At 43.8% G+C, this 21,891-nt stretch overlaps 7 protein-coding genes across 14 annotated transcripts; 4 read left to right on the top strand and 3 right to left on the bottom strand.

Moving 5' to 3' along the window:
• The first annotated feature begins 25 nt into the window (after nucleotides 1–25).
• Nucleotides 26–2,031, top strand: LOC115769950 (putative neutral sphingomyelinase). The gene is made up of 2 exons (XM_030714996.1): nucleotides 26–296; nucleotides 397–2,031. The coding sequence occupies exons 1-2, from the start codon at nucleotides 256–258 to the stop codon at nucleotides 1,673–1,675; spliced, it is 1,320 nt and encodes a 439-aa protein (XP_030570856.1). The 5' UTR covers nucleotides 26–255; the 3' UTR covers nucleotides 1,676–2,031.
• Nucleotides 2,032–2,152: 121 nt separating this feature from the next.
• Nucleotides 2,153–4,505, top strand: LOC115769949 (protein ecdysoneless). Of its 2 annotated transcripts, XM_030714995.1 has the most exons (2): nucleotides 2,153–2,545; nucleotides 2,603–4,505. In XM_030714995.1, the coding sequence occupies exons 1-2, from the start codon at nucleotides 2,260–2,262 to the stop codon at nucleotides 4,411–4,413; spliced, it is 2,097 nt and encodes a 698-aa protein (XP_030570855.1). In that variant the 5' UTR covers nucleotides 2,153–2,259; the 3' UTR covers nucleotides 4,414–4,505. The 2 variants fall into 2 exon arrangements, with proteins under 2 accessions (XP_030570855.1, XP_030570854.1); XM_030714994.1 differs by having other exon boundaries at nucleotides 2,153–4,505.
• LOC115769953 lies at nucleotides 4,392–5,304 on the bottom strand. The gene is made up of 2 exons (XM_030714998.1): nucleotides 4,821–5,304; nucleotides 4,392–4,763 (listed from the first exon to the last, which is right to left on the bottom strand). Exons 1-2 carry the CDS (start codon nucleotides 5,302–5,304, stop codon nucleotides 4,579–4,581), a joined length of 669 nt encoding a protein of 222 aa, XP_030570858.1. The 3' UTR covers nucleotides 4,392–4,578.
• Nucleotides 5,305–5,631: 327 nt separating this feature from the next.
• On the top strand, nucleotides 5,632–8,871 carry LOC115769965 (xylosyltransferase oxt). Its single transcript, XM_030715015.1, has 3 exons — nucleotides 5,632–6,530; nucleotides 6,587–6,750; nucleotides 7,064–8,871. The coding sequence occupies exons 1-3, from the start codon at nucleotides 5,825–5,827 to the stop codon at nucleotides 8,849–8,851; spliced, it is 2,658 nt and encodes an 885-aa protein (XP_030570875.1). The 5' UTR covers nucleotides 5,632–5,824; the 3' UTR covers nucleotides 8,852–8,871.
• A 6-nt stretch (nucleotides 8,872–8,877) lies between these two features.
• Nucleotides 8,878–10,832, bottom strand: LOC115769967 (elongator complex protein 5). Its single transcript, XM_030715019.1, has 3 exons — nucleotides 10,715–10,832; nucleotides 9,997–10,660; nucleotides 8,878–9,938 (listed from the first exon to the last, which is right to left on the bottom strand). Exons 1-3 carry the CDS (start codon nucleotides 10,761–10,763, stop codon nucleotides 9,845–9,847), a joined length of 807 nt encoding a protein of 268 aa, XP_030570879.1. The 5' UTR covers nucleotides 10,764–10,832; the 3' UTR covers nucleotides 8,878–9,844.
• A 375-nt stretch (nucleotides 10,833–11,207) lies between these two features.
• Nucleotides 11,208–16,747, top strand: LOC115769966 (cytochrome b reductase 1). Of its 3 annotated transcripts, none has more exons than XM_030715018.1 (4): nucleotides 11,208–11,340; nucleotides 15,678–15,887; nucleotides 15,949–16,312; nucleotides 16,375–16,744. In XM_030715018.1, exons 2-4 carry the CDS (start codon nucleotides 15,695–15,697, stop codon nucleotides 16,541–16,543), a joined length of 726 nt encoding a protein of 241 aa, XP_030570878.1. In that variant the 5' UTR covers nucleotides 11,208–11,340; nucleotides 15,678–15,694; the 3' UTR covers nucleotides 16,544–16,744. The 3 variants fall into 3 exon arrangements, with proteins under 3 accessions (XP_030570878.1, XP_030570877.1, XP_030570876.1); XM_030715017.1 differs by lacking the exon at nucleotides 11,208–11,340 and adding an exon at nucleotides 11,631–11,832 and having other exon boundaries at nucleotides 16,375–16,747; XM_030715016.1 differs by lacking the exon at nucleotides 11,208–11,340 and adding an exon at nucleotides 12,332–12,783.
• A 102-nt stretch (nucleotides 16,748–16,849) lies between these two features.
• LOC115769964 (adenylyl cyclase X E-like) lies at nucleotides 16,850–21,817 on the bottom strand. Of its 5 annotated transcripts, none has more exons than XM_030715009.1 (12): nucleotides 21,660–21,817; nucleotides 21,462–21,602; nucleotides 21,252–21,405; nucleotides 20,674–21,011; nucleotides 20,491–20,618; nucleotides 19,694–20,437; nucleotides 19,421–19,633; nucleotides 18,848–19,088; nucleotides 18,701–18,787; nucleotides 18,386–18,648; nucleotides 17,872–18,287; nucleotides 16,850–17,804 (listed from the first exon to the last, which is right to left on the bottom strand). In XM_030715009.1, the coding sequence occupies exons 1-12, from the start codon at nucleotides 21,759–21,761 to the stop codon at nucleotides 17,227–17,229; spliced, it is 3,405 nt and encodes a 1,134-aa protein (XP_030570869.1). In that variant the 5' UTR covers nucleotides 21,762–21,817; the 3' UTR covers nucleotides 16,850–17,226. The 5 variants fall into 5 exon arrangements, with proteins under 5 accessions (XP_030570869.1, XP_030570870.1, XP_030570871.1 ...); XM_030715010.1 differs by having other exon boundaries at nucleotides 20,674–20,876; XM_030715011.1 differs by having other exon boundaries at nucleotides 20,674–20,822.
• Nucleotides 21,818–21,891: the final 74 nt, after the last annotated feature.

The following is a 21,891-nucleotide window of genomic DNA, read 5'->3' as shown; positions in this document are numbered from 1 at the left end:
TCGTTTCATGTGCTCTTTGTTGTTTTTGGACCCAAAATCGCGCACAGCCAACTTCACGTGAGCAAAATCTGCGCGCGGCCAACTTCATTGCGGTCAAAATTGCGCGCAGCCACCTTCAAGCGGGCAACAAATTGCTTGCAGCAGAAATGCCTAGTTGATTGTTTAGAAACAAAATTTAATCTTATCGGCGCTGCGCGCGTACATTGTACGCCAGTGATAGCTAATGAGGGAGTCGGAAACACGAAACATATCACAATGCTGCTGCTGGAGCTGAAAATTCTAACGTTGAACATTTGGTGTGTTGAGTTTTTATATGTTTTCTCAATTTGGTCACGCGCTTGGAACTAATTCGCCTTGGCGTTTGCTTGCGTTGCCAAAATCAAATTATAATTACAGGGGTATTCCTTTTGTCTCCCGTGACCGTGCGCCACGTATCGAAGCCATATGTAAGGAGCTCAGCAGCGGCCAGTACGACATCGTGTCCCTGCAGGAGGTATGGTCACAGCAAGACAGCGAGCAACTGCAGCAGGGCACGTTAAGTGTATTGCCGTATTCCCACTACTTTCACAGCGGTGTCATGGGTGCTGGTCTACTGGTGCTCTCCAAGTATCCAATTTTGGGCACGCTGTTCCACGCCTGGTCCGTCAACGGCTATTTTCATCGCATCCAGCACGCCGACTGGTTTGGCGGCAAGGGTGTGGGTCTCTGTCGCATCCTGTTTGGCGATCAAATCGTTCACCTCTATAACGCGCATCTGCATGCAGAATATGACAACGACAATGATGAATATAAGACACATCGTGTAATTCAGGCCTTTGACACGGCCCAGTTTATAGAGGCTACGCGCGGCAACTCGGTGCTCCAAATATTGGCGGGTGATCTCAATACACAGCCTCAGGACATTTCGTATAAGGTGCTGCTCTATACCTCTAAGATGACAGACAGCTGTGCCTCGGACTCGTTTCGCACCAACGAGTGTGGCAGGAACTCATACACATCGAAACGTGCGCTGGCCAAAAACCCGCTAGGAATACGGATTGACCACATATTTGTGAGAGGCGCAGATAATATCAATGCGGAGATTGTCGAATACACGCTACCATTTCCGGAACGCGTACCTGGACAAAAGTTCAGCTTCTCGGATCACGAAGCTGTGCTGGCCAAGTTAAGACTAATCCGTTTGCCAAAAGAACCCGAATCAGCCGAAGAGATTACCGTAAATATGGAGCATGTGGAGTGCAATCTTTTTGAAGAAGTGTGTACATTACAGGATCAGGGCGCCGGGGATGCGATTAAAGAAGATGCCCATGCCACGCACGAGAACAGTAGCTCTTCAGCCAATGCTCAGCACCTGCCTGCTGCACGCACGGCAGCGTTAAACGAGGCACTTGCTCTGTGCGATGCTTCCTTGCTGCAATTAAACACCGATCGGTTATTATATTATAGTGCAGCAACTGTTCTGTTTGTTCTGCTAGTTCTGCTCGTTGAGTATGCACCGCCGGTGGGACTTAAGACGATTTATCTGTTGCTCAAGTTTATCGTATTTGGCGTAATACTATTCTGTTTATTTATGGCTTCCATTTGGAACTACATTGAGCGCAATGGCGTGCTACAGGGCAAGAAATCTATGGAGGTGATGTTGCAACATGCCCAGAAATATGATTACTTTTATTGATGTAAACTTGGTGTATTCCATATAACAATTAAGAAGCTCAAAAAGCATTTAAAAAACAGCCCATGTGCTATATTAATACATCTACGTATCTCGACTAAGTTACAAATTGAAGCTCTGGCTCACTCTACGCGATAAAATGGTGTCTGCCCCCTTTTCAAATTCAAGTAAAAAATTAAATACGTACTTATATTCAAGCTCTGCCTCGGCTGTAAAATTTAATGCAGTAAAATGGTTAGTGTCCCTCTTTCGAATTCAAATAAAAATAAACGTTAAGGGAAAGTTCATTTATTGAAAATCTTATATCGATAACTGATTATCGATAACTTGTCGATATCATTGAGAGTGGTCTCAACAACAGCTCCCGTTCCAATAAAGAAGTTTATTTTGCCAATAATAAATGAAAATTTGCTTAAAAACTATTGTAACTGTCAGCAAGAGTGCCGTTTGTTAAGTATTTATTGAGCAAATATAATTTTTGCTTGTTTGTGGCAACAAACAGTGCCCACAAGGGATACACACACGCTGTTGAGCAGAGACTGAGTCACGTCCAACCGCGACCAAAACAAAGGCAGACAACAAAGACAATGAATAAGTTACCAGGTGCCAATTTGGAATTTGTACGCGAGGACGATTTTGTTGAGTACTACATTTTTCCCAAACTAACTGACGGTGTCGAGCACGATGAGGAGCAAGTGCGTCAGCAGTTGGAGCAAGTGCGTGCTGAATGCATGTCCATTGTGGAAAAGAAAGTCGCCGAGCGCAGCTATATTTGGCACAAGGATGAATTTCAGCTGTTAGCACGCACGGGCAGTGCCGAGGAACGCCTGCTCAACGAGGAAGACAACAAGGAGGAGGAGGAAGAGCATGCGGGCAAGTACATACTATTTATGCGCCTATATTTAGCTATAGCAATTGGGCTCATTTTAGGTATGCTGCCGCCCCATTTACATGGCGTCACGCATTACGGCGACAACATTGGCGACGAGTGGTTCATTGTTTATCTCTTGAGCGAGCTCACCCGCTCTCGTCCGGATTGCATAGCGCGCGTCTGCGATGCTGACGGCGAATTTCTGCTTATCGAGGCCGCCGATGCTCTGCCCGACTGGGCCAGCCCGGAGACGTGCGAGCAACGTGTCTATATTGTGAATGGTGGGCTTCAGCTATTGCAGAACTCGACCAACACTAGCCAAAACAATCCGCTGTCCATGGCTTCTGCTGTACAGCGTATACGCTTGAATCCCACGCTATACCGCTGTTCGCGCGATATACAGAACTGCATTGAGGCTCGTCTGCACGAATTTCAACCGGCACAGCCGCATGTATCCATTCATCGCCAAATCGTGGAGTTGCCACAAAACGCGGCACAGCTTCTCAAACAGCGACCGAGTCTGGTGGCGTCGGCTGTGCGCGCCTTCTGCGAACGCGACACTTTGGACACGAAGGCGCTGCGCACCATGCGATATTTTCCGCCAGAATCGCCACGCAAACGCACAAATGTGGCCTTCACAAGATGTTTGTATGCCATGATAATGCATAGCCAATATACACCAGAGCGCCGACTGGGCTGGCAATTGACGGATGCCGTGGCCAATCCTGAGTGCTATAAAGAACAGCTACTTGGAGTGAAGCTAGTCAGCGGCTTAGAAATACTGGCTAGCCAGGCGAAGCGTGCTGGCGAGCAGCTGGACGAGCAATCGCCCGCCTGGCGATCGTATTTGCGCAGCTTGCAAGGCAAGGGTTACTTTCGGGACAACATTGATGGCAGTGCGGAGCATGAGCGCCTACTAACCACGGCCAAGGAGTACTTTAAGTGCAACCAGAAGCGCTTTCGCACTGCACCGCTGGTTGGCGCCGAAATAGTTAATTTGCTATTGCACCCTGGCGACGGTAGCGGCTCTGAGAAGCTGCGTGACGAGGAGAACAATCTATTGCCCAGCGATGCAGATGACTGGCTGAATATTAGCGCCGAGGATCTGGATGCCATGCTGCAGCAGCGCTACGGCCCCCAGAAGCTGTATAATCCCAATGGTGACATGAATGCAGCAGAATTTACCAAGCAGCTGTCTCAATTCTTAGACAGACAGTCCAATTTCGAAGGTATCGAAGCACCGGGAGAGGCAGGCGATGAACTGGACTCAGACGATGACGAGCCACCGCCGCCGCCGCCAACTAGTGCAACTAGCAGCAATGCCAAGGTCAAAAAGAACGCTTCAATGCGCAAGGCATGCAAGCGCAACTCCTTGATACAATCCGACGAGCAGGACAGCACACATGTGCGCAATTTTCTTGACTTTGTGATACCAGAGGACAACTGGGATTCAAATTCCGAGATGAGCGACTATGCGGACGAGGAGGATCTTCAGCGCAACTTCGATGCTCTATCTAATGCCAGCGGTGGCGGCGATGATAACTACCGTTTGGATCGCAACATTAAAGCGTACATGGAGCAAATGGATCGTGAGCTGGCTCAAACGACCGTGGGCAAGTCTTTTCATGGAAAGAGCAGCACAAGCACCAGCACGTCGCAACACAACGCTGCCGAGGATGATTTCGATGACATCGAGGACTTTGAGCCAATTAATATAAATGTTAACACGCTGCGAAACATGATGGACAGCTATAAATCCCAAATGGGAGGCGCAGGACCCGTATCCAATTTATTTACCGCCATGGGCGTAGGCATGTCGGCTGCGGCAACAGATGAGAAACCCAAGGATTTGTCAGAATCAGCTGTTTAGGGCACAAACAGGAACGCATCATTTAGCATTTAAGATTACAATCGCATTATGGGCTTAACATTCAAATCGAAATATACATCTATATACATGTACATATGTGTGTGGGTGTGGGTGTGTGTGTGTGTGTAAATGCGTTATGACAAATGAAACAGGGTAAGCTAAACGCTAATCTTTGGATGCCGGCACAAAGTTGCCATAGTCGCGCCTGACGTGCATAGGCGAGCCACCCTGCGGTGACTCATTGCGGCTCCTGTGCTGATAAGAACGTTCTGAAGTCCTATCTCCTCCTCCTCCGCCGCCACCACCACGATCCCTTCGCGGATAAGCCTCATATCTATTGCGGCGTTGATCTGCAGGTGGTTTAAAAGCAATTAAAGCGAATTTTCAACATAAACTGATTTGCGTACCTCTGAGGCCGCGTTCGTTATTGCTGTTGTGATTATTGTATCCGCCACCGCGTCTTTGCCAGCCACGATCGCCTCCTCCTCTGCGCTGTCCGCCATTGTAACGATTATTAAAAGGACTTGTATAGCCGTCACCAGCACCTCCACCAGAGCCTCCTCCTCCTCCGCCACCACCACCACCGCTCATCCAGTTATCAACCAGCGGCGGCTCCGGCTCTGGCTTAGAACAATGTGCCATAAATTCGGCATCGTCTGTTGTGTAGCGTGATGCAAATTCCGATTCGCATTCATCCAAAAAGCTAACATCTCTGTCCGAGAGTCGGTTGATTTTACGATTCGGATCAACCATTGGAAACGTTAGTTGTTTACTGGCTAGTATGCTGCTGATCGAAGAGCGTGGCAAAAACTCCTTAGAAGAATTCAAACTAAATTGTTGCGAGCAGGGCTGCAATATTTTGGCAAATATATTTGTAAGAACGACTAACATGACGTGATTTGCTTTTCTCCTAATTTCTAGCAGGAAAGTAATAGCTTACCTTTGACAAATTATTTTCAATTTCCATACACTTAATTAACTAATGGGCGCACTACGGTATATATTAATTATGGTTCAATTTTTCGTTAGAAAATTATAAGCCTGGCATAACTGATTGCTGCTGTTAGCTATAGCTTGTTCTCATTACCTGTGATCAGCGTACCGCGCCTAAGCAAAATTCGATACATGGCAAATACAAATATCGTAAACAATGTATCGATATATCGGCAACAGCATACGATGTCTGTAATACTGATTCAGTATTCTTGGTGAAATGCGGGAGTGTTTTGAGTGAAATGCAGATAATTTAAGCGATTGTAAATACTTGTACATGTAACTTATACTAAAGGCTCACTCTAATGAGATAAACGCTGGACATGCCACTGCATCGCATCCACAGAACTACACGAGCCATAAGCAAAAGCACGCGGGTCAACGACCACAGACTACGTGCGCACCTTCCGAGCTGGCCATGGAGCAACAGTCGTCTGTATCCATGCGCTGGTTGCGCCGCTACCGCGTATTCTACTTAATACTACTTTTCATCATTGCCATCCAGCTGTTTCTGGCCTACAAATCAGTTGACATTGATTTGACTGGGACAAGGCGCACACAACGCGATGTGCACGATTTGGAGGCGCCGCCACCAGAACCTGTAGCGCCACCAGTTCATGTCCAGGTAGCCGGTAAGGGCGCCCGGCTCACTTCTAAGGAATTGGGCTTTGAGCCCGAATGTGATATCAATGCCAAGGAAGCAATATCGGCACTGCAGCGTGCCAAGACGAAAGACTGCCGCCAACATATCGCCCATATAGCCTGTGCCATACAAGCTGGACGCTTCTATGCCACACATCTACAGAGTAGTTGTCCCGCGGGCAACCACACGGCCAATGTTTCGCTGGGTTGCTATCGCGACGAGAAGGAATCGCGCCTGCTGGGCGGCTACTTTACCAGCTTCAAAACGTCCAATTCACCCAGTGGCTGTGTCGAGCTCTGCCTGCAATCCGGCTATCCATATGCGGGCGTCCAATACGCACGCGAATGCTTCTGCGGCTTTGACACTCCGCCCAGCTCCGCCAAACTGCCGGACTCCAGCTGCAACATGAAATGCTTGGGCAATGCCAAAGAAATCTGTGGTGGTTTCTTTGCCATGAATGTCTATGAAACGGGTATTGCAAGTGAGTGCATCCATATAATTGTCATTCTTATATATAATAATCGAATCTGTTTGCAGAGTTTACCCCGCAACTGGCCGCCAGCAGCCCAGCGCCAGGGGAGGAACAGCGTGTCCGCATTGCATTTCTGCTGACGCTCAACGGACGTGCATTGCGACAGGTTCATCGACTGCTCCGAGCTCTGTATGCGCCCCAACACGTTTACTATATACACGTGGATGCGGTGAGTGATCGGTGCGAGACGGCCACGCGGCCGGATTTTATAATTAAAGCGAATTCCACAATTTGTGCTAATTGAGCGGAATTTGACGCCTCGCTGTTAAAGCAGCAAATGGTGGCTTACATTTATTTAAGATTGAATAATACAAGTATATGAACAAGAATAGGGTAGTATCATATGATGATATATAGTACATAATTTACGTAATTTATGATTAAGTTTTGAGTCATCATTAACCGAAGCACAACATAATTTAATAACAAGTTTTGGCTATCAATTATCGATTGAATTAAAAGATTATTTTCCAATTTCACAGCGCCAGGATTATCTCTACCGCAAATTGTTGGAACTGGAACCCAAGTTTCCCAATATACGTCTAGCACGCAAACGCTTCTCTACAATTTGGGGCGGCGCCTCACTGCTGACCATGCTGCTGCAGTGTATGCAGGATTTGCTGCAGTCCAACTGGGAGTGGGACTTTGTCATCAATCTGAGTGAAAGTGATTTTCCTGTCAAGACGCTGGACAAACTGGTTGACTTTCTGAGCGCCAATCGCGACCGCAACTTTGTCAAGGGCCATGGCCGTGAGACGCAGCGTTTTATCCAGAAGCAGGGCCTGGACAAGACCTTCGTGGAGTGCGACACACACATGTGGCGCATAGGCGATCGCAAGCTGCCTGCCGGCATACAGGTGGACGGTGGCAGCGACTGGGTGGCACTTTCCCGTCCATTTGTCAACTACGTAACAAATCCAGCAAAGGATGATACTTTGCTGCAGGCACTGTTGCAACTGTTTCGACACACACTTCTGCCAGCCGAATCCTTCTTTCACACGGTGCTGCGCAACACACAGCATTGCCACAGCTATGTAGACAACAATCTGCATGTGACCAACTGGAAGCGCAAACAAGGCTGCAAGTGTCAATACAAGCATGTGGTGGACTGGTGTGGGTGCAGCCCCAACGACTTTAAGCCCGAGGATTGGGCGCGGCTGCTGGCCACGGAACAAAAGTCGTTATTCTTTGCGCGCAAATTCGAGCCGATTATCAATCAGGCGGTGCTTTTGCAGCTAGAGGAGTGGCTCTACGGGCCGTACACCAGCGAATATGCCAATCTGCACGGCTACTGGCAGTCGCTCTATCATCACGAGGATGTGCATGGCGCTGCCGATGATCTGGCACGAACAGTTGGCGACAGCCTGATGCGTCTCTCTGCGCAACAGGCCAAACTGGAACCGCTGCGGCTGCTGGAGCTGACACACTACCTGCATCGGGATCAGTACAAGGGATTTTTGGTGCGCTACAGCGTGCTGCGCGGAAATGACTCCAGGGAGCTGCAGCTGGAGACACGCGTGCGACCCGTGCAGCACGGCAAAGTGGCGAAAAATACACGCTTCAGCAAGCGGCTACGCAACTTTGAGGTTTCCACCGATTTCGATCAGAAGGAGCAGGTGGCGCGCAACTTTGCCAAGTTACTTGGACCACATAGCGATCTATTGCTTAGCTACACATATCAGGGTGTGGCTGCCACACAGGATGCATCGCACTCGTACAATTTGACGCTGCTCTGGTTGGATCCATTGGGTCGACTGCAGGACTTCAATGAGCTGCATGTGGAGGAGTCCCAAATCGATGTTATCAATCACTCCAAGACGCTGCTCAAGCATCCGCTCACGCCGGGCATATGGACAGCCAAGCTAATTGGACGCACTTCCATCTATGCGCAGCTCAAGTTTCTAGTCGCTCCGCTTGCATATGCCAAAGGTGTGCCGTTGGACACTGTGGCAGCCGCACGGGCCCAAAACGGCGGTCTAGCCCTGTCACTGCCCGAGGACTTTTCGTTGCCTGAGGAGTGGCAGCAGCATCTGCTCAATGAGAACGACGTCATTGCGCTGCGCAAAGAAGCATTGGCCAATGCTGAATTCATTGGCCAACCATTGCACAGTTGGATAGACCTGCTGGTCGGCAAATTCTTTCAGCTGCGTGAAACCTGCATTGCGGATGGAACTAATGTGCTGCACGAGTTGCCGCTATGTCGAGACACCGCCTGGAGCTCCCTGGCCGCGGACCCCAAGAGCGATATGGACGCGCTGCTCAAGCGTTGACAATAGGCCAGAGTCATATAAAGTTGTTATAGCCATTTTTGAAAACGCTACCATTGATAATTTTTTAGTTATTCATTTTGTTGTGTAAATAGTTGTGAATGTCCTCATGTGTCTGTGTGTTGGTTTTTTAACCATCTGTTTACTACTCGTTTCAATACTTAAATGTCATAGTTCAAATAAGAATTTTAAACTCAGATATCTGCAATATTATGCTCAACGCACACAAAACTAAAAGCAGCCGATAGTCTACTTAGCCCTTGCATATGTATTCCTTTCATTAAATCATTGTTTAGTATTATTCTGGCGTTATGTCAGTAGCCTGAGCTTACACTGAGATTAACAATTTTATGGGACTGTTTCAAGTCCCTAATGGAGAATGAAACCGATTTGTTTCTGTTTTCTTTTGAGCCTAACTTTGATATTAATGTGAAAATGTATATAATAACAAGTTTGACTAGATAGAATATCTACAATGTTATGTTATATAGTATAATCTATTATTATTCAGTTTACGGATCGAGCATATGCAAGGGCATCCGCATCGGATTTGCCGTTTTAATCTTAAGTGTTTCAATTTTGCACTTTGCCACATTCGAACTTCTCTAATTCAGATTCTACAAATTTTGAACGCACCTTAAAATCTTTTTTCTTTTAGAATGTTGTGATATATGTAAAATGAGAATGAGATTGGGACTTGCGGTCGTTTGTGGAGTGAAAGTGAGTGTGGGCAAGTTTTTAAAAAAGAGTATTACAAACAAATTGTTAGGGTTTAAGTAACTATGCGATGCAATTGTAACACTGGACATACATATATATATCTCTAGCATGTAGTATAAACTTTGAACTATGCAACTATAAGATTCATTTTCATTTTGGCCGGAATTTCAATTCTTGAGCTCGCTTAATGTTATATGCATTTTATATATTTGTATGTTAGACTTAAATATTTAAAGCCAAGGCCATTTGTACTGCCGTTTGCTGTGCGAGCACATTCTATATTAATAGATCCTCATCCGGATCCTCATCATCGAAATCATCATCGGCATCTGGCGTGTAGATGATGTTGCCCTCAGCCGCTTCGCTGGTGCTGCAATAGAAAGGTCGGATAACAGACAAGTAATTCATCAAGGGCGCAACCAACCAACCGTTCATATGGCAATGTCAGCGCATTGCGCGCCACAACTTCATCCTCGTCCAGTTCGATCTTGAAGGTACCGCCAGGATCAGCTGCTTTTACGGCTTCTTCGTGTGCAGCCTCTATTTTAGTTGCAGCAGCTAAGGCATTCGTTTCGCTAGCGTCCAGCAGTGGCGACACTTGGAACTCTGTCTTGCTGACTTGGCACGTATAGCGTTTGTTGGTGACGCCACCGCCCGGCTTGCGCGATATCAGCGACAACGTTGTATCCGTCTCCAGTCGTAGCACCAACTCCGCCAGATACTCACATCCGGCTAGTATGTAGTCAGCGTCCGGGTGCTGCAAGTTCTGCGGTGACGCCCACAAGAACACGCGACGGACATGCTCGGAGCGCCGCAACTTATTGATGAAGTCGAAGATATAGGCGGGCGTCTGATAGCAGAGCAAATCTGCCAGCGTTGGCAGTATGATATTGCAGCCAGTTTTTGTTGTTGGCTCTGGTTGGTTTAATTGATTATTATTATTGTTGTTGCATTCGTTTAGCAGCGTCTCGAAGCTGGCCACGTGCTTCAGTTGCGTGCCAATTGGCAATGTCTTAATCTCCTTGCCCTCGCCCTGCTCGTGAAGCAGGCTGCCAATGAACTTTAGCGCGATTCGTTCGCGATTTAGTTGATCTGAAAAATATTATAATGACCGTTGTGTTTTGGCGTATGTTTGGTTCTGCTTACCAATTATAAGGATGACCTTTTGATTGGTCACAATAAGATTGGAAAGCATGTTGCATTTAGTTGTAATAAATTTAAAATTAAATTAAACTGCAGTTTGTGTTGTTGCTAACCGTTAGAGATGATAGTATCATAGGGATATCGATATTTTGAGCAAGCGATATTAAGCTTTTAGTCGCGATAGTTTGTATACAGGTGCACTAATATATCGTTCATCTCTATAGCCAGCTGATATTTGATACAGCCGCCTTTTCCAAATGAGTAAACAATATAACAATGCAAAATATGGGGCCTGGAGGATCGATTACTAAGCGGATTAAAAGAAAGTGGAACCTTGAACTTGTGTCGTTTTTGCTATGTACTGCTAGTACCTATTTCTGATAGTAGGTCATTGGCATTGCCGCGCGATGATTGCTGTTTGTTTGAGCTCATTTGTTTGCTTTCTCTGCCGACGCCGACGTCTGCGCTGCCGATGCGAAGCTGCCGTTCTTATTGTGGTTTGCGTGGATCGTTCAGTTGTGGTTAATTCCGCGTCGTCTCTTGTGTTTACGTTTTCGGCACTCGCGTGCTCCAAAAAAAAAAATAACGTGGCGCTTGGTACACTTTTCAGCGGATTTGCACATAATACCGTAAGTTATATTTTGAAATTTAAAGCCATGTTTAAAAATCGCAATATAAACAAAAGAATGAGTGTATCATTAATATATGTATCCAACAAGTGGTTAGCAGTAATTGTGTGCATGTATTGGATGGAGCTTGCGCTGCTTTAGATACGTAGAGCTTTCACGTGAAAGCTTTGCGTAGAGCTTGCGGCGCTTTTCAGTGGAAATGCATAGGCTTCGCTGCCTTTGCAGATATTTTCGGTGCTTCCATATGGACGAGTTTTAATACACTCTTAGCCCACTAGGCGACATCCTGCAAATAACGCAATTTGTTCAACAAGTGAAGACTGCTGCAAGATAAATCATAAAAAAAAAATAGTTGGAAGTTCATATTTTATTTAATAAAACTCTTCAAATCGCACGCCGTCACAGAGGCCGCTTAAAATTCATAACAAACAGCAGCAGAAAAAAGGAAACAAGCGAAATTCTATTAAGCATACGCCATGCTGTTCTCGCTGGGTAAGTCACCGCAAGAGCGGGTGTTAGGCATGTGTGTGTGTGTTTGCGTGTGTGTGCGGTCAGCAGCTTTGTGCAATTATTATGCATAGAACATGTTATTAGCTAGCCGACACCTCAATTGAAATGCAGCTCAGAAAAAATTCAATTTCAATAAAGTCAAAGGAATGTCCACAAACCTCCCCCTCCCTGCCTCTACATCCAACAACAAGGTTGAGCTGCCCAATTGCATGCCAATTTCTATTAGCCAATAGCCAACACAGCTCGCTCTCAAATGTGCATTAAATAAAAAAAATTAAATTAAACCATTAGTTAAATAATTACCAGACTTTATGAGCATACGAAAAGCATTGAAAGCTTTTTAAACAGCTACCTCTCGCATGAGAGTAATTGTTTTTGTTGTTGTTTTTAAAGCTCTGCGCTGCCAGCGTCGCGACGCGTCGTGTCGTCGCTGCGGACTCTGTGCAAAGCGCCTGCTCTGAATTCAGTTGCGCATTGCACTTGGTGGTGCACGGTTGTGATTTTCGTGGTATTGTTGTTGTTTCGTGTAGTGTCTCGGTGCTACTGTCTTTCGAGTTACTGTTAATCATACGCAATTGCATGCAAATCAACACTAGACAAGTTGTTAGCAAGTGCAATTAGCCAGCAATTCGTGCATTGATTTTTAAGTGCAGAGTGAACACGCAATGTCAAAGGATTTAGACGTGGAGCAGGCGGCGCAGGCGACAATGACGACGACTTCTATTGAAGTCAAAGCTGAGCCTGTTGCTGTTGTCGAGCTAACAACAACAACAGCAGCGGGCGCAGCAGTAGCGGCAATGCCAACAACAAATGTCGACAAGAGCAGCAAAGCGGCAGAGGAGCAAAAGCAGCAACCAGTGGCAGCAACAACAACCATAGTAGAACAAGTGCAGCCAACGGTTGCCGCCGTCGTCGAGGCGACCGCAAATAGAGGTACAACCACAACAACAACAGCAACAGTAAATTTGGCTTTGGCTTTCAAAGTAAATCAACAACTCGCCAACAACAACGCGGCTCAACGTTTTAGTTTCGAATTAGTAAAAGTTATAATAAAACGCATACAATAGCCAGCCGGACGAACAGGACGGACAAGTGTATAAAGAAAGAAAGGCAAACACTTACACACACACACACACACACACACACACATGCAGAGAAGAAATAGCGGGGAAGCGAGAGTCATAGACAGAGGGAGAGAAGTATGCAGCGCGAAAGAGAGCATTGCAATTGCATTACTATTGCTCATCCTCGTACTCCTTCTTCATCTGCGTCTCCCTGCCCTCTTCGCTGCTCTGTGTGTTTGCCGAGTCATCAACGTCTTTGCGCATTCGCACCAAGTTAAATTTCACTTTAGTTTTTCAGCATTTCAGCTTTTTTCTTTATTTGTTTTACTTTTGCCGTTTTCGAACTTTTTACGCTTTTCCAAAGTCATCGTCGTCGCATCTTCAAAAAGTTTTACTTTTTATGCGGATTATTTATGTCTTGCTTGTATTTTCTTTTGCCCATTACCTTCAAATTTTGCGCACGATCTGTTGCAACGCTTTGCTGATCACCAAATAGCAACAATCCGGCTGCAGCACGCCTGTTTAACTAACAGTCTATTAATTATAATGTGCGCTTTAATTATCATTAAAATGGGGCTCTTCATTTCAATGCCCGAAAATATCGAGCCCCAAAATTTGTTGATTGTATAACTGTGGCACGTGCCTTGTGGCAACAAGAAGAAAAAAACAGCGTGTGCCACATTTCACTTATCTCACTTTATTCATGACTTTAATTGCAATCTGCTTTAAAGTAAAGAAGTAAGAGGTTCTAGTCGACTAGGGAATACCCTGAACCCTCTTCTTCCTATATGTATATATATATATATATATATATATATATATATATATATATATATATATATATATATATATATTGTAGAAGCTATATGTCAAGTTTGGTGACTCCAGCTCTTATTATTTACCAAAATTGCCCAAAAAACAGGATATCGATATAGATTTTTATCGATTGCTTGGAAACGGAGTATGTTATCGATTATCGGAAACAAACTTGATCGCGCAGGCACTAGGAGCACCTACATCTAAAATTTCAGTCTCTAGCTCTTATAGGTTCTGAGATCCTTGCGTTCATACATACGGATAGACAGACAGACGGACGGACAGACAGACGGACATGGCTAGATCCACTCGGCTATTGGTGCTGATCAAGAATATATATACATTATGGGGTCGGAGATGCTTCCTTCTGCCTGTTACATACATTTGGATTTTGCACAAATACATTATACCCTTATACCCATTTTTAATGGGTTCAGGGTATAAAAAGAAAAGCAAAACTCATTTGCATAGACAAAAAGAACTTCAATTCAAGCGACTGATAAGTCCATGTTAAAAAACTTACGTTATCTGAACATGGTTAAACCCCAAGGTTCCTCTTAACCAGGCTAATAAAGAGTACACGCCTTTGTATTCCTATTGTTCTTTAAAAAGCTAACCAAAATTAATGATTGTTAAACCCAAAATTAAACATGGAATTGCTCTAAAATTTCATATATTACATGATATCCGGACGTACTTCTATAACCTAGCTTCCATATTACATGCATTCCATTAAGTTCTATTATTTATCTTACTCGCTGAAACCCTTCAAGTAACTTACTTGGGTATAATCGCTTGAAAATGCATACATATATTAAATGACACCTCTTAGAACAATCGGAAATAGAACTTTCGTATAAGAGGAGCATTTCCAACCCAAGCGTATTTAATTATCGTTGTCTTCTTTCTTGTCTCACCTTTAAAGTTATTATGCCAAACATAGCCTGCGCCCTTCAATTTAAACGAGAACACTTCAATTTATCGAAGAAGCGCAGAAATTTTTAATTCATTTGCAATTTTTTTTTTCGTATTTTATTTTTGTTTTCCAATTTCCCCTCATCTCTGCAAACATCAAACAATATATACACGCTGAACAATGCTATTTAAAGCGATTTGGTATCATTTTGCCACTACAGAAGATTGTGGAGAACGGCTTCTAGACAATGTTTACATGGAGTGCTGATAAGAGAAGGCCGAAGCCGAGATACGGATACAGGCCGAGCTGCTGCTCCTCGACTTCTAATGTTAGACAGACAATTACAATAGCAGGTGGGGTAAGCATAGCATTATAGGATAGTCCGGTCTACTGGCTTATATAGAGGAAGGGAGCGTAATCTAATAATCGTACTGAGGCACACACATAGTCCGTATCAGAACGTGCTTGGTGCTTTGTTTAGACATCTTCTCAGTTTGCCGGCGACGCTGTTAAACGAGGCTGTGTTTATCGCTAGATCGCTGGAATTACAACTTGTTGCTGTTTGGCTTTTTGTTGAAATAAACTGAATTGGCTATGATATCATGTGTCAGCTATGGGGAGAGCGCTGGGTCAATTGCTACGCAGACTAGAAAATCAGCAAGAAGAAAATTGGTTTACTCTCGATTTTCTATGATAAAAATAAACAATAAACAAAATGAGTCATTTCATTAAAATAAATTTTTGGAAATTTTTTCATACTGCTGTAAAAAGTTGAAATACTTTTTTTTAGTCTGTACCCATTAAATAAATCTCTGACCTCAAAGAGTACATAAATTCGCCCATCTAATGCTTAGGTCATAGAAAATCATTAATTATCAATTTAGGGTATCTGCAAAGAGCAAAAAGCCAGATGGAAAGGCAGGCTAACAAATTGTGGGTCGCATTTAAATGCGTCATCTGAATGTGGCCAACAACGAATCCTCTTACTTAATTTTCTTAATGTTATTCATTTGTTTATTCTTGGCGCATAGGCGACAACAAGTCCAATATGGATCCAGCGCTGATCAACTTTAAGGTGCTTTATGTGCTGACCCAGCTGTGCGGCCTCACGATGATTGTGCTGGTTGGCACCTGGATCGGGCAGCATTTTGGTGGCCTGGGCGGCACTGACAATCCCAGACTGGAGTTCAATTGGCATCCACTCCTAATGACCATTGGTTTTATTTATTTATATGGCAATTGTGAGTAGCTGTTGGACCGGAAAAGGTGCCACTAACGGACCACTCCATGCAATCTTTTTAGCCATACTCGTGTATCGCGGTTTTCGCACCACGCGCAAGAAGACACTGAAGCTCACCCACGCTGGCATACACTTGGCCGCCTTCGTATTAACGGTGATTGCCCTGAAGACTGTATTCGATTCGCATAATCTGGTCGATCCGCCCATACCCAATATGTATTCGCTGCACTCGTGGCTGGGCCTGTCAGCGGTGATCATCTTCTGTCTGCAGTATGTGGCTGGATTTATGGCCTTCCTGGTGCCGGGCATGCGGGAGAACTACAAGATTGCCCTGATGCCGCTGCATATATATTTCGGTTTGTTTGGCTTCACCCTGGCCATTGCCAGCGCCGTAATGGGGCTCACCGAGAAGGCCATCTTTACGCTGTAAGTTATTTGGTTAACTCAGTTTATAACTTGGCAAATACTTACCGACTCTCTGTGCCTAGGGGTGCCAACTATTCCACACTGCCCGCGGCTGCGGTGCTGACCAACATTATTGGCGTGCTGTATATTATCTTTGGTGCTCTCGTTGTGTATTTGGCCACGGAGCCCTCGTATAAGCGGAAAGCTTTACCGGAGGATACTGCTCTACTCTCTGGTCCCGTAAATGAGTAAATTGTATCGACCCCAACCAACCAGCTGTAATCATTACTTAAGCTCAAAACTGTGCACAAAACTAAACAAACCCCAAAAAGGGGATAATATTAACCATGTGGTGCTTCGTTTTCGTTCTTCTCAAATGCTATACGAAATGTTAAAGTTGAAATGCATGTTTTAAATATAATAGTACATAATTTATAAATGATTTATATATTAATCTATATATATTATGTGTCACAGACAACAGTGTGAAATTAAATTTTATATGTTTACCCTTCAGATCATCTGTATTATACGAATATCTATATAAATATATGTATATGTAATATATCTAAAGTTTAAAATAATGTTTGTCATATTTAACTGTGCAGCTTAAACGATAAGAGCATTAATTTGTACTTTTATTATTGTGAAGCAAGAAAGATATGACGGTTAAAAATGACATAGACATAGAGTGAGATTGAGTGCGGTAACAAGCAAGCAAGGACGGGCGGCCCTACCTAGAAGGGCTCTCTTACTTGTTCTGCTGAATAAACTTCAAACTCAACTAAGACGACCGATTGGAAAAAATTCACTCCGTTGCGCGAAAATGTGTCAGAAATAAAACTGTTTATGGAATACGCTAGACATCATATTATAATCTATTGAATATGACAAACATTTTTGTGCATGAATGAAAATAATTGAATTATAGTCTATTACTTCTTGTTCTTAACATCGTCATCCGAGCTACGTGATGGATCTATATATAATATGTTGACATTGTCTTTGTTCGTATCCTGACTATCGGCGTCAACGATATCAATAGAGTCCAAGTAAAGTTCATCCATATACTGAAAGTTTAGGTCCTCATCCAGATCCACCAGGAACATGGGAATCTTGCCTACGATCTTGGCATGCGTTATGCCATGATATTCACACTTGATGTCAAAGCGTTCCAATGTTATGGCCGTATGTTCAGTGACCTGTATACGGCCGGCAACACCAACGAGTGCCAAGTGTGAGGCCATATTGACGGTGTAACCCCAGATGTCATAATGAGGGCGGGACAAGCCCACAACGCCAGCCGCAGCCGGTCCATGTGATATGCCTATTTTCAGTTGTCCGGGCATGGAGCCGGCATAGCTCATACTATTATTGAGTATAGATATATCCTGCATTATGCGCAGCAAGTCGGCAGCAAAGTGGGCCAGGGTCAGGACACACTTATCATCATGTTTCAAAAGCGGATGAGTGAAGCGGGATTGGTGAGCCCGAAAGGTTGCGCTATATTCAGCTGCAAGTAGCAAAAAGTGAATCTTAAATTGACAAATATCTTTATATATGTCTGTACACATATTTACTCAAATTTTTCTGCTTGTTTTTCTTGTAGCTTTTAGCCCGATCTGTTGACAATGGCATTGTTAGCGCACTGTCCATTTCGGGATCTACTTTCAGGCCACAGGCAGCCATATATGTCCAGCCCGTGACCTTGATCTTTTCCACCTTAAAATTGTGTATGTAGTACGCCAATAGATCATCAAAAAGGCAAATATACTCATTGAGCACTCGCAAGCCCGTCTTTTCCGATTCAAAGTTTACAATGGTTGCAAACAGCACGGCGATCTTGTCGTAGGACTCGCAAAATAGTTCATCGGACGCATCACGATTCAGGAACAAGTTAGCCACATGGCTGGGCAAGATGTTGGCCATTATAATCTTTGCGTTCAGTTTGCTTTTTTCCGTTAGTATGTGCTTCTTCCCATAGAGCGACTTGTAGCTGTGGGAAAGGAGCGTGACACTACAGAAGGAATCAAGATTGCAAGCCACGTTTGGGCCAATTTTGGGCGGAGACAGAGAATATTGGACCACACTTACTGATAGCTTACTGTTTTGAGGTATGTAACGTGCTGCTCCTTGATAAGAACCAATAAAGTAAATGCCAATATGTACCAGATACTCGCCAATTCCGATATCATGCCCATATTCGTGGTCTGCACCCTACGCAAACTATTATAAAATGTATGCACGGTAAGGATGTGCAGGATGCACATCATGACGATTATCGCCGCTTTAAAGAACAGCGGCACAACAACAAAAAACATGGCTATAAATACCATGATAACATTTTGCGTGGCCTCCTGTGTAGAATCCATTAAAATCATGCGAGTTTCTTAATGCAGCACTACCCACCCAAGGCTCGAAGGTCTCTCTATCCAAATCGTCGTCTGGCAGGCTTTTGGCACCACTCCTCCGCATTTGCTCCAGCTTCAGCAGAACCTATTAAAGTTCAACATACATACATGATTGAACAATAAGTACAATAATAGGCATACTTACCGTATTCAGGGTCGCCATTGCATAAATTATGATTATGCATATAATGTACGTACAAATGCGCATGGTTAGATTCTCTTCCAACAGCTCGGACAGCATGACGAGACAACGATTTAGAAAGCATTTCGGCTCATATGTGTTGGGCGACTTGCTGAATTGTATCGCAATCTTCTTATAGAAGGCGAAGAAGCATATGAGCATTAAACTTACGAGCAATAAAAGCAGTTTAGACACGAAGGTAGTTCTTCACATGCAACAGGAGTCTTATATGTATTAAATATAATTCGATATAGGCATACATATGGGCTATTCAAGAACAACAAAACAAAGACAACAAATAGAAATTATTTTTACAAGCAGGAGAAGCATCCAGAGTTTCTGCATATTCTAATCACAATTGGGAAATTATCTCTGGCAAATTATCTTTTACGAATAATTGACAAAAGCTGTCAATACTTGAAATTAAAATCATTTAAGTATGTTGTCTTTGATAAGATTACGCTAGATGGTTTTTTTTTGTTTGTGATCAAGCTGGTTTTCCTGGAAACACCCATATGTAGTTACATTAATGCTTACTTTGGTAGTATAAGGTTCTGCAAAAGGAATAATAAGCCGACGAAAAGTATAATGAGCAGACTATATTTCAATAGTAAATTGGGCTCGTTAATGTAGTTCCATTCAACCTCACTATGGCGAAATAGTCTCCAGAACGAGGAAATATACGGTTTAAACATGTAATCTTCATTGCCCCTTTCAATTCGATAAGAGAAATCGAATATCCTTGCCAGCCTGTAATGCAAACATATATATTTGTATATAGATAAAGTTAATTTGATGGGTTGCACTTACTGTATCCCGTCGACGGGCATGCACTCCACCTTTTCGAGCATGCCTTCATGGGTTTTTTTCCGAATCACGTCGATTGTATCAAAATCTTTTCCACTGTTGATATGCGATAAAGACGTGACCGAATATTCTGATATGGATGTGTAGCTAAAGGTGGCCGTCTTGATTGTAAATTTACGCGGCTGTGGGCCTATTAAATATGTTAAAATGTTTGCCTTCTGTAAAATAGGATCCTCTTTGGCCAGAAAGGTGCCCTCATCATAGAAATATTCGTTGTGCAGGAAATCGAGCGTTGTTTGGGAGACATGCACCTTGCCCGGCATGCCCAATAATTCCAGACGATAAGCGATATCCACATCGCGCGACCATATATCATACTGCCACTTGATGCGACCTATGATGGCCGTGAACACCTCGCCGGAGTGTACGGCAATGCGAACGTCAATGTTCAAGCCATAAATCTCACGCAAAGTCTCCATCACATTTATCATGTCCAGAGCGAGGCTTAGACAGGAATTGGCATGCGTACGACTGTACTCTTGTATTCCTGAGACACAGGTGTAGCTGTTGCCCAAAAATTTGATGCGCAACACTTCGTTCTTTTCTGCTGCCTGTTCGAAACCGACAAAGATGTCGTGGAGAAACTTTACGATTTCCTTCACATCCATCCGTGTGGTCAAGTGCGTATAATTAACCATATCAGCAACCAGTATGGAAACATCCGAGTGCAATTCTATAAACAGGATGCTACGAATAGGTTTGGAATTTAATCGAGTTTAGACATTCAGTTATATACAAACAGTGGAGTTAGAAAATGAGTGCCGATACGCTGGTCCTCGATGCGTTTGTGGATCTCCTGCAGCAATGTATCGACAATATCTGCTGGAAGTATCGTCTGCATCATGTCCTTCTCCTTCTGCATGGCCGCCTGAAATATAAAATAGGAAATGTAGAATTGTTTCCATATGATTTATAGACTTGACCTTAAGTAGGAAGTTCTGATGCAGCAGCTGGTGACGTCTTAATAGCATCTGCCTTAGATGGTACTCCATGAAAATGCGAAATGCCTCCATCAGCACGTTTAGCGAGATTATATAGATGACATAGCAGCCATGCAGGGCCAATGTCAGATCTTCAGAAATGGATAAGCTTGAGACAATAAAGTACAAAATATATAAAACGGACACTGCGATGCCAAGCAGCGAGGGTATCCCATAAAAGGCAATTGGCAGAAAAAAATACACCGATATAATAATGATGTGATCGTAGGAACTCTTAATATGCTTATCAGTCTTATCGACCATGAACATAAGGAAGGTATCTGATCAATTAACGTGAATAAGATAACATGTTAGAACAATGAAGTCGGCTTGAGCCGACTGCTCAATACTCTGTTCAGAGTGCTGTAAAAAGCAGGCCGAGAAGAGTAAGACAGGAGCTTCAATTAAAGTCCAATCTCTTACATATCCAATGCCAAATGAACATTGGGTAACATCAATATACTCATTTATACTATGTGCCCAGTGTATATATAAATATGCCCAAATCAAACTTGATATACCTATAAACGTCACAAGCAAGGCGGCAGTGCAGCTGGCAAGATTGTTCCACAGGGTAAAGTGTTTATATTGAGCTTTGTTCTTGAAACAAATCAAAAGTATGAGTGGCAGCAAGACCATGAGTACTATATAGGGCATAGATACCCAAACGGTGCACTGCAAAGGTGTAGATCGTGTTATACTGCAGAGCACTGCCAAAGGACTTGACTCACTTTGGAATACACAAACTGAAATAGGATGTGCATGGCAAACAGCAGCTCCACGATGAATAAGAACAGCGACAGATTGATCACGGTCAGGCGCTGGATATAACGTTTATAGCATGTCTCCATATCCAGATCTTTGCATTTTTTCTGTGAGACGACAGATCAGTTTATACTAGTATATTTTTCGTCCAGTGACAGACTCACGCGCAAGTGAACCCATTCCCTGCTTTTACTATAGGCCAGTTCATTATCTGGTGCATCAGATTCCATTGAAGCATGGTCAATATGCGATCTAAGTGAGTCCATGACATCCGGCCGGATTGACTCCTGTACTAGTTATCACATTTGAATTTGACTTAGAAAGCTGCAACTACTTGCTAAACACATGTAAATAATATTATTATTTATTTTTTGAAAAACTAAAACTTGTTCCATA

This window comes from Drosophila novamexicana, unplaced genomic scaffold (assembly GCF_003285875.2).
Source record: "Drosophila novamexicana strain 15010-1031.04,08,12 unplaced genomic scaffold, DnovRS2.1 tig00004554-arrow-pilon, whole genome shotgun sequence".
Classification (NCBI taxonomy): Eukaryota; Metazoa; Arthropoda; class Insecta; order Diptera; family Drosophilidae; genus Drosophila; species Drosophila novamexicana.
Note: the sequence above shows the minus strand (reverse complement) of the source record. Positions and strands in the feature narration are given on the sequence as shown.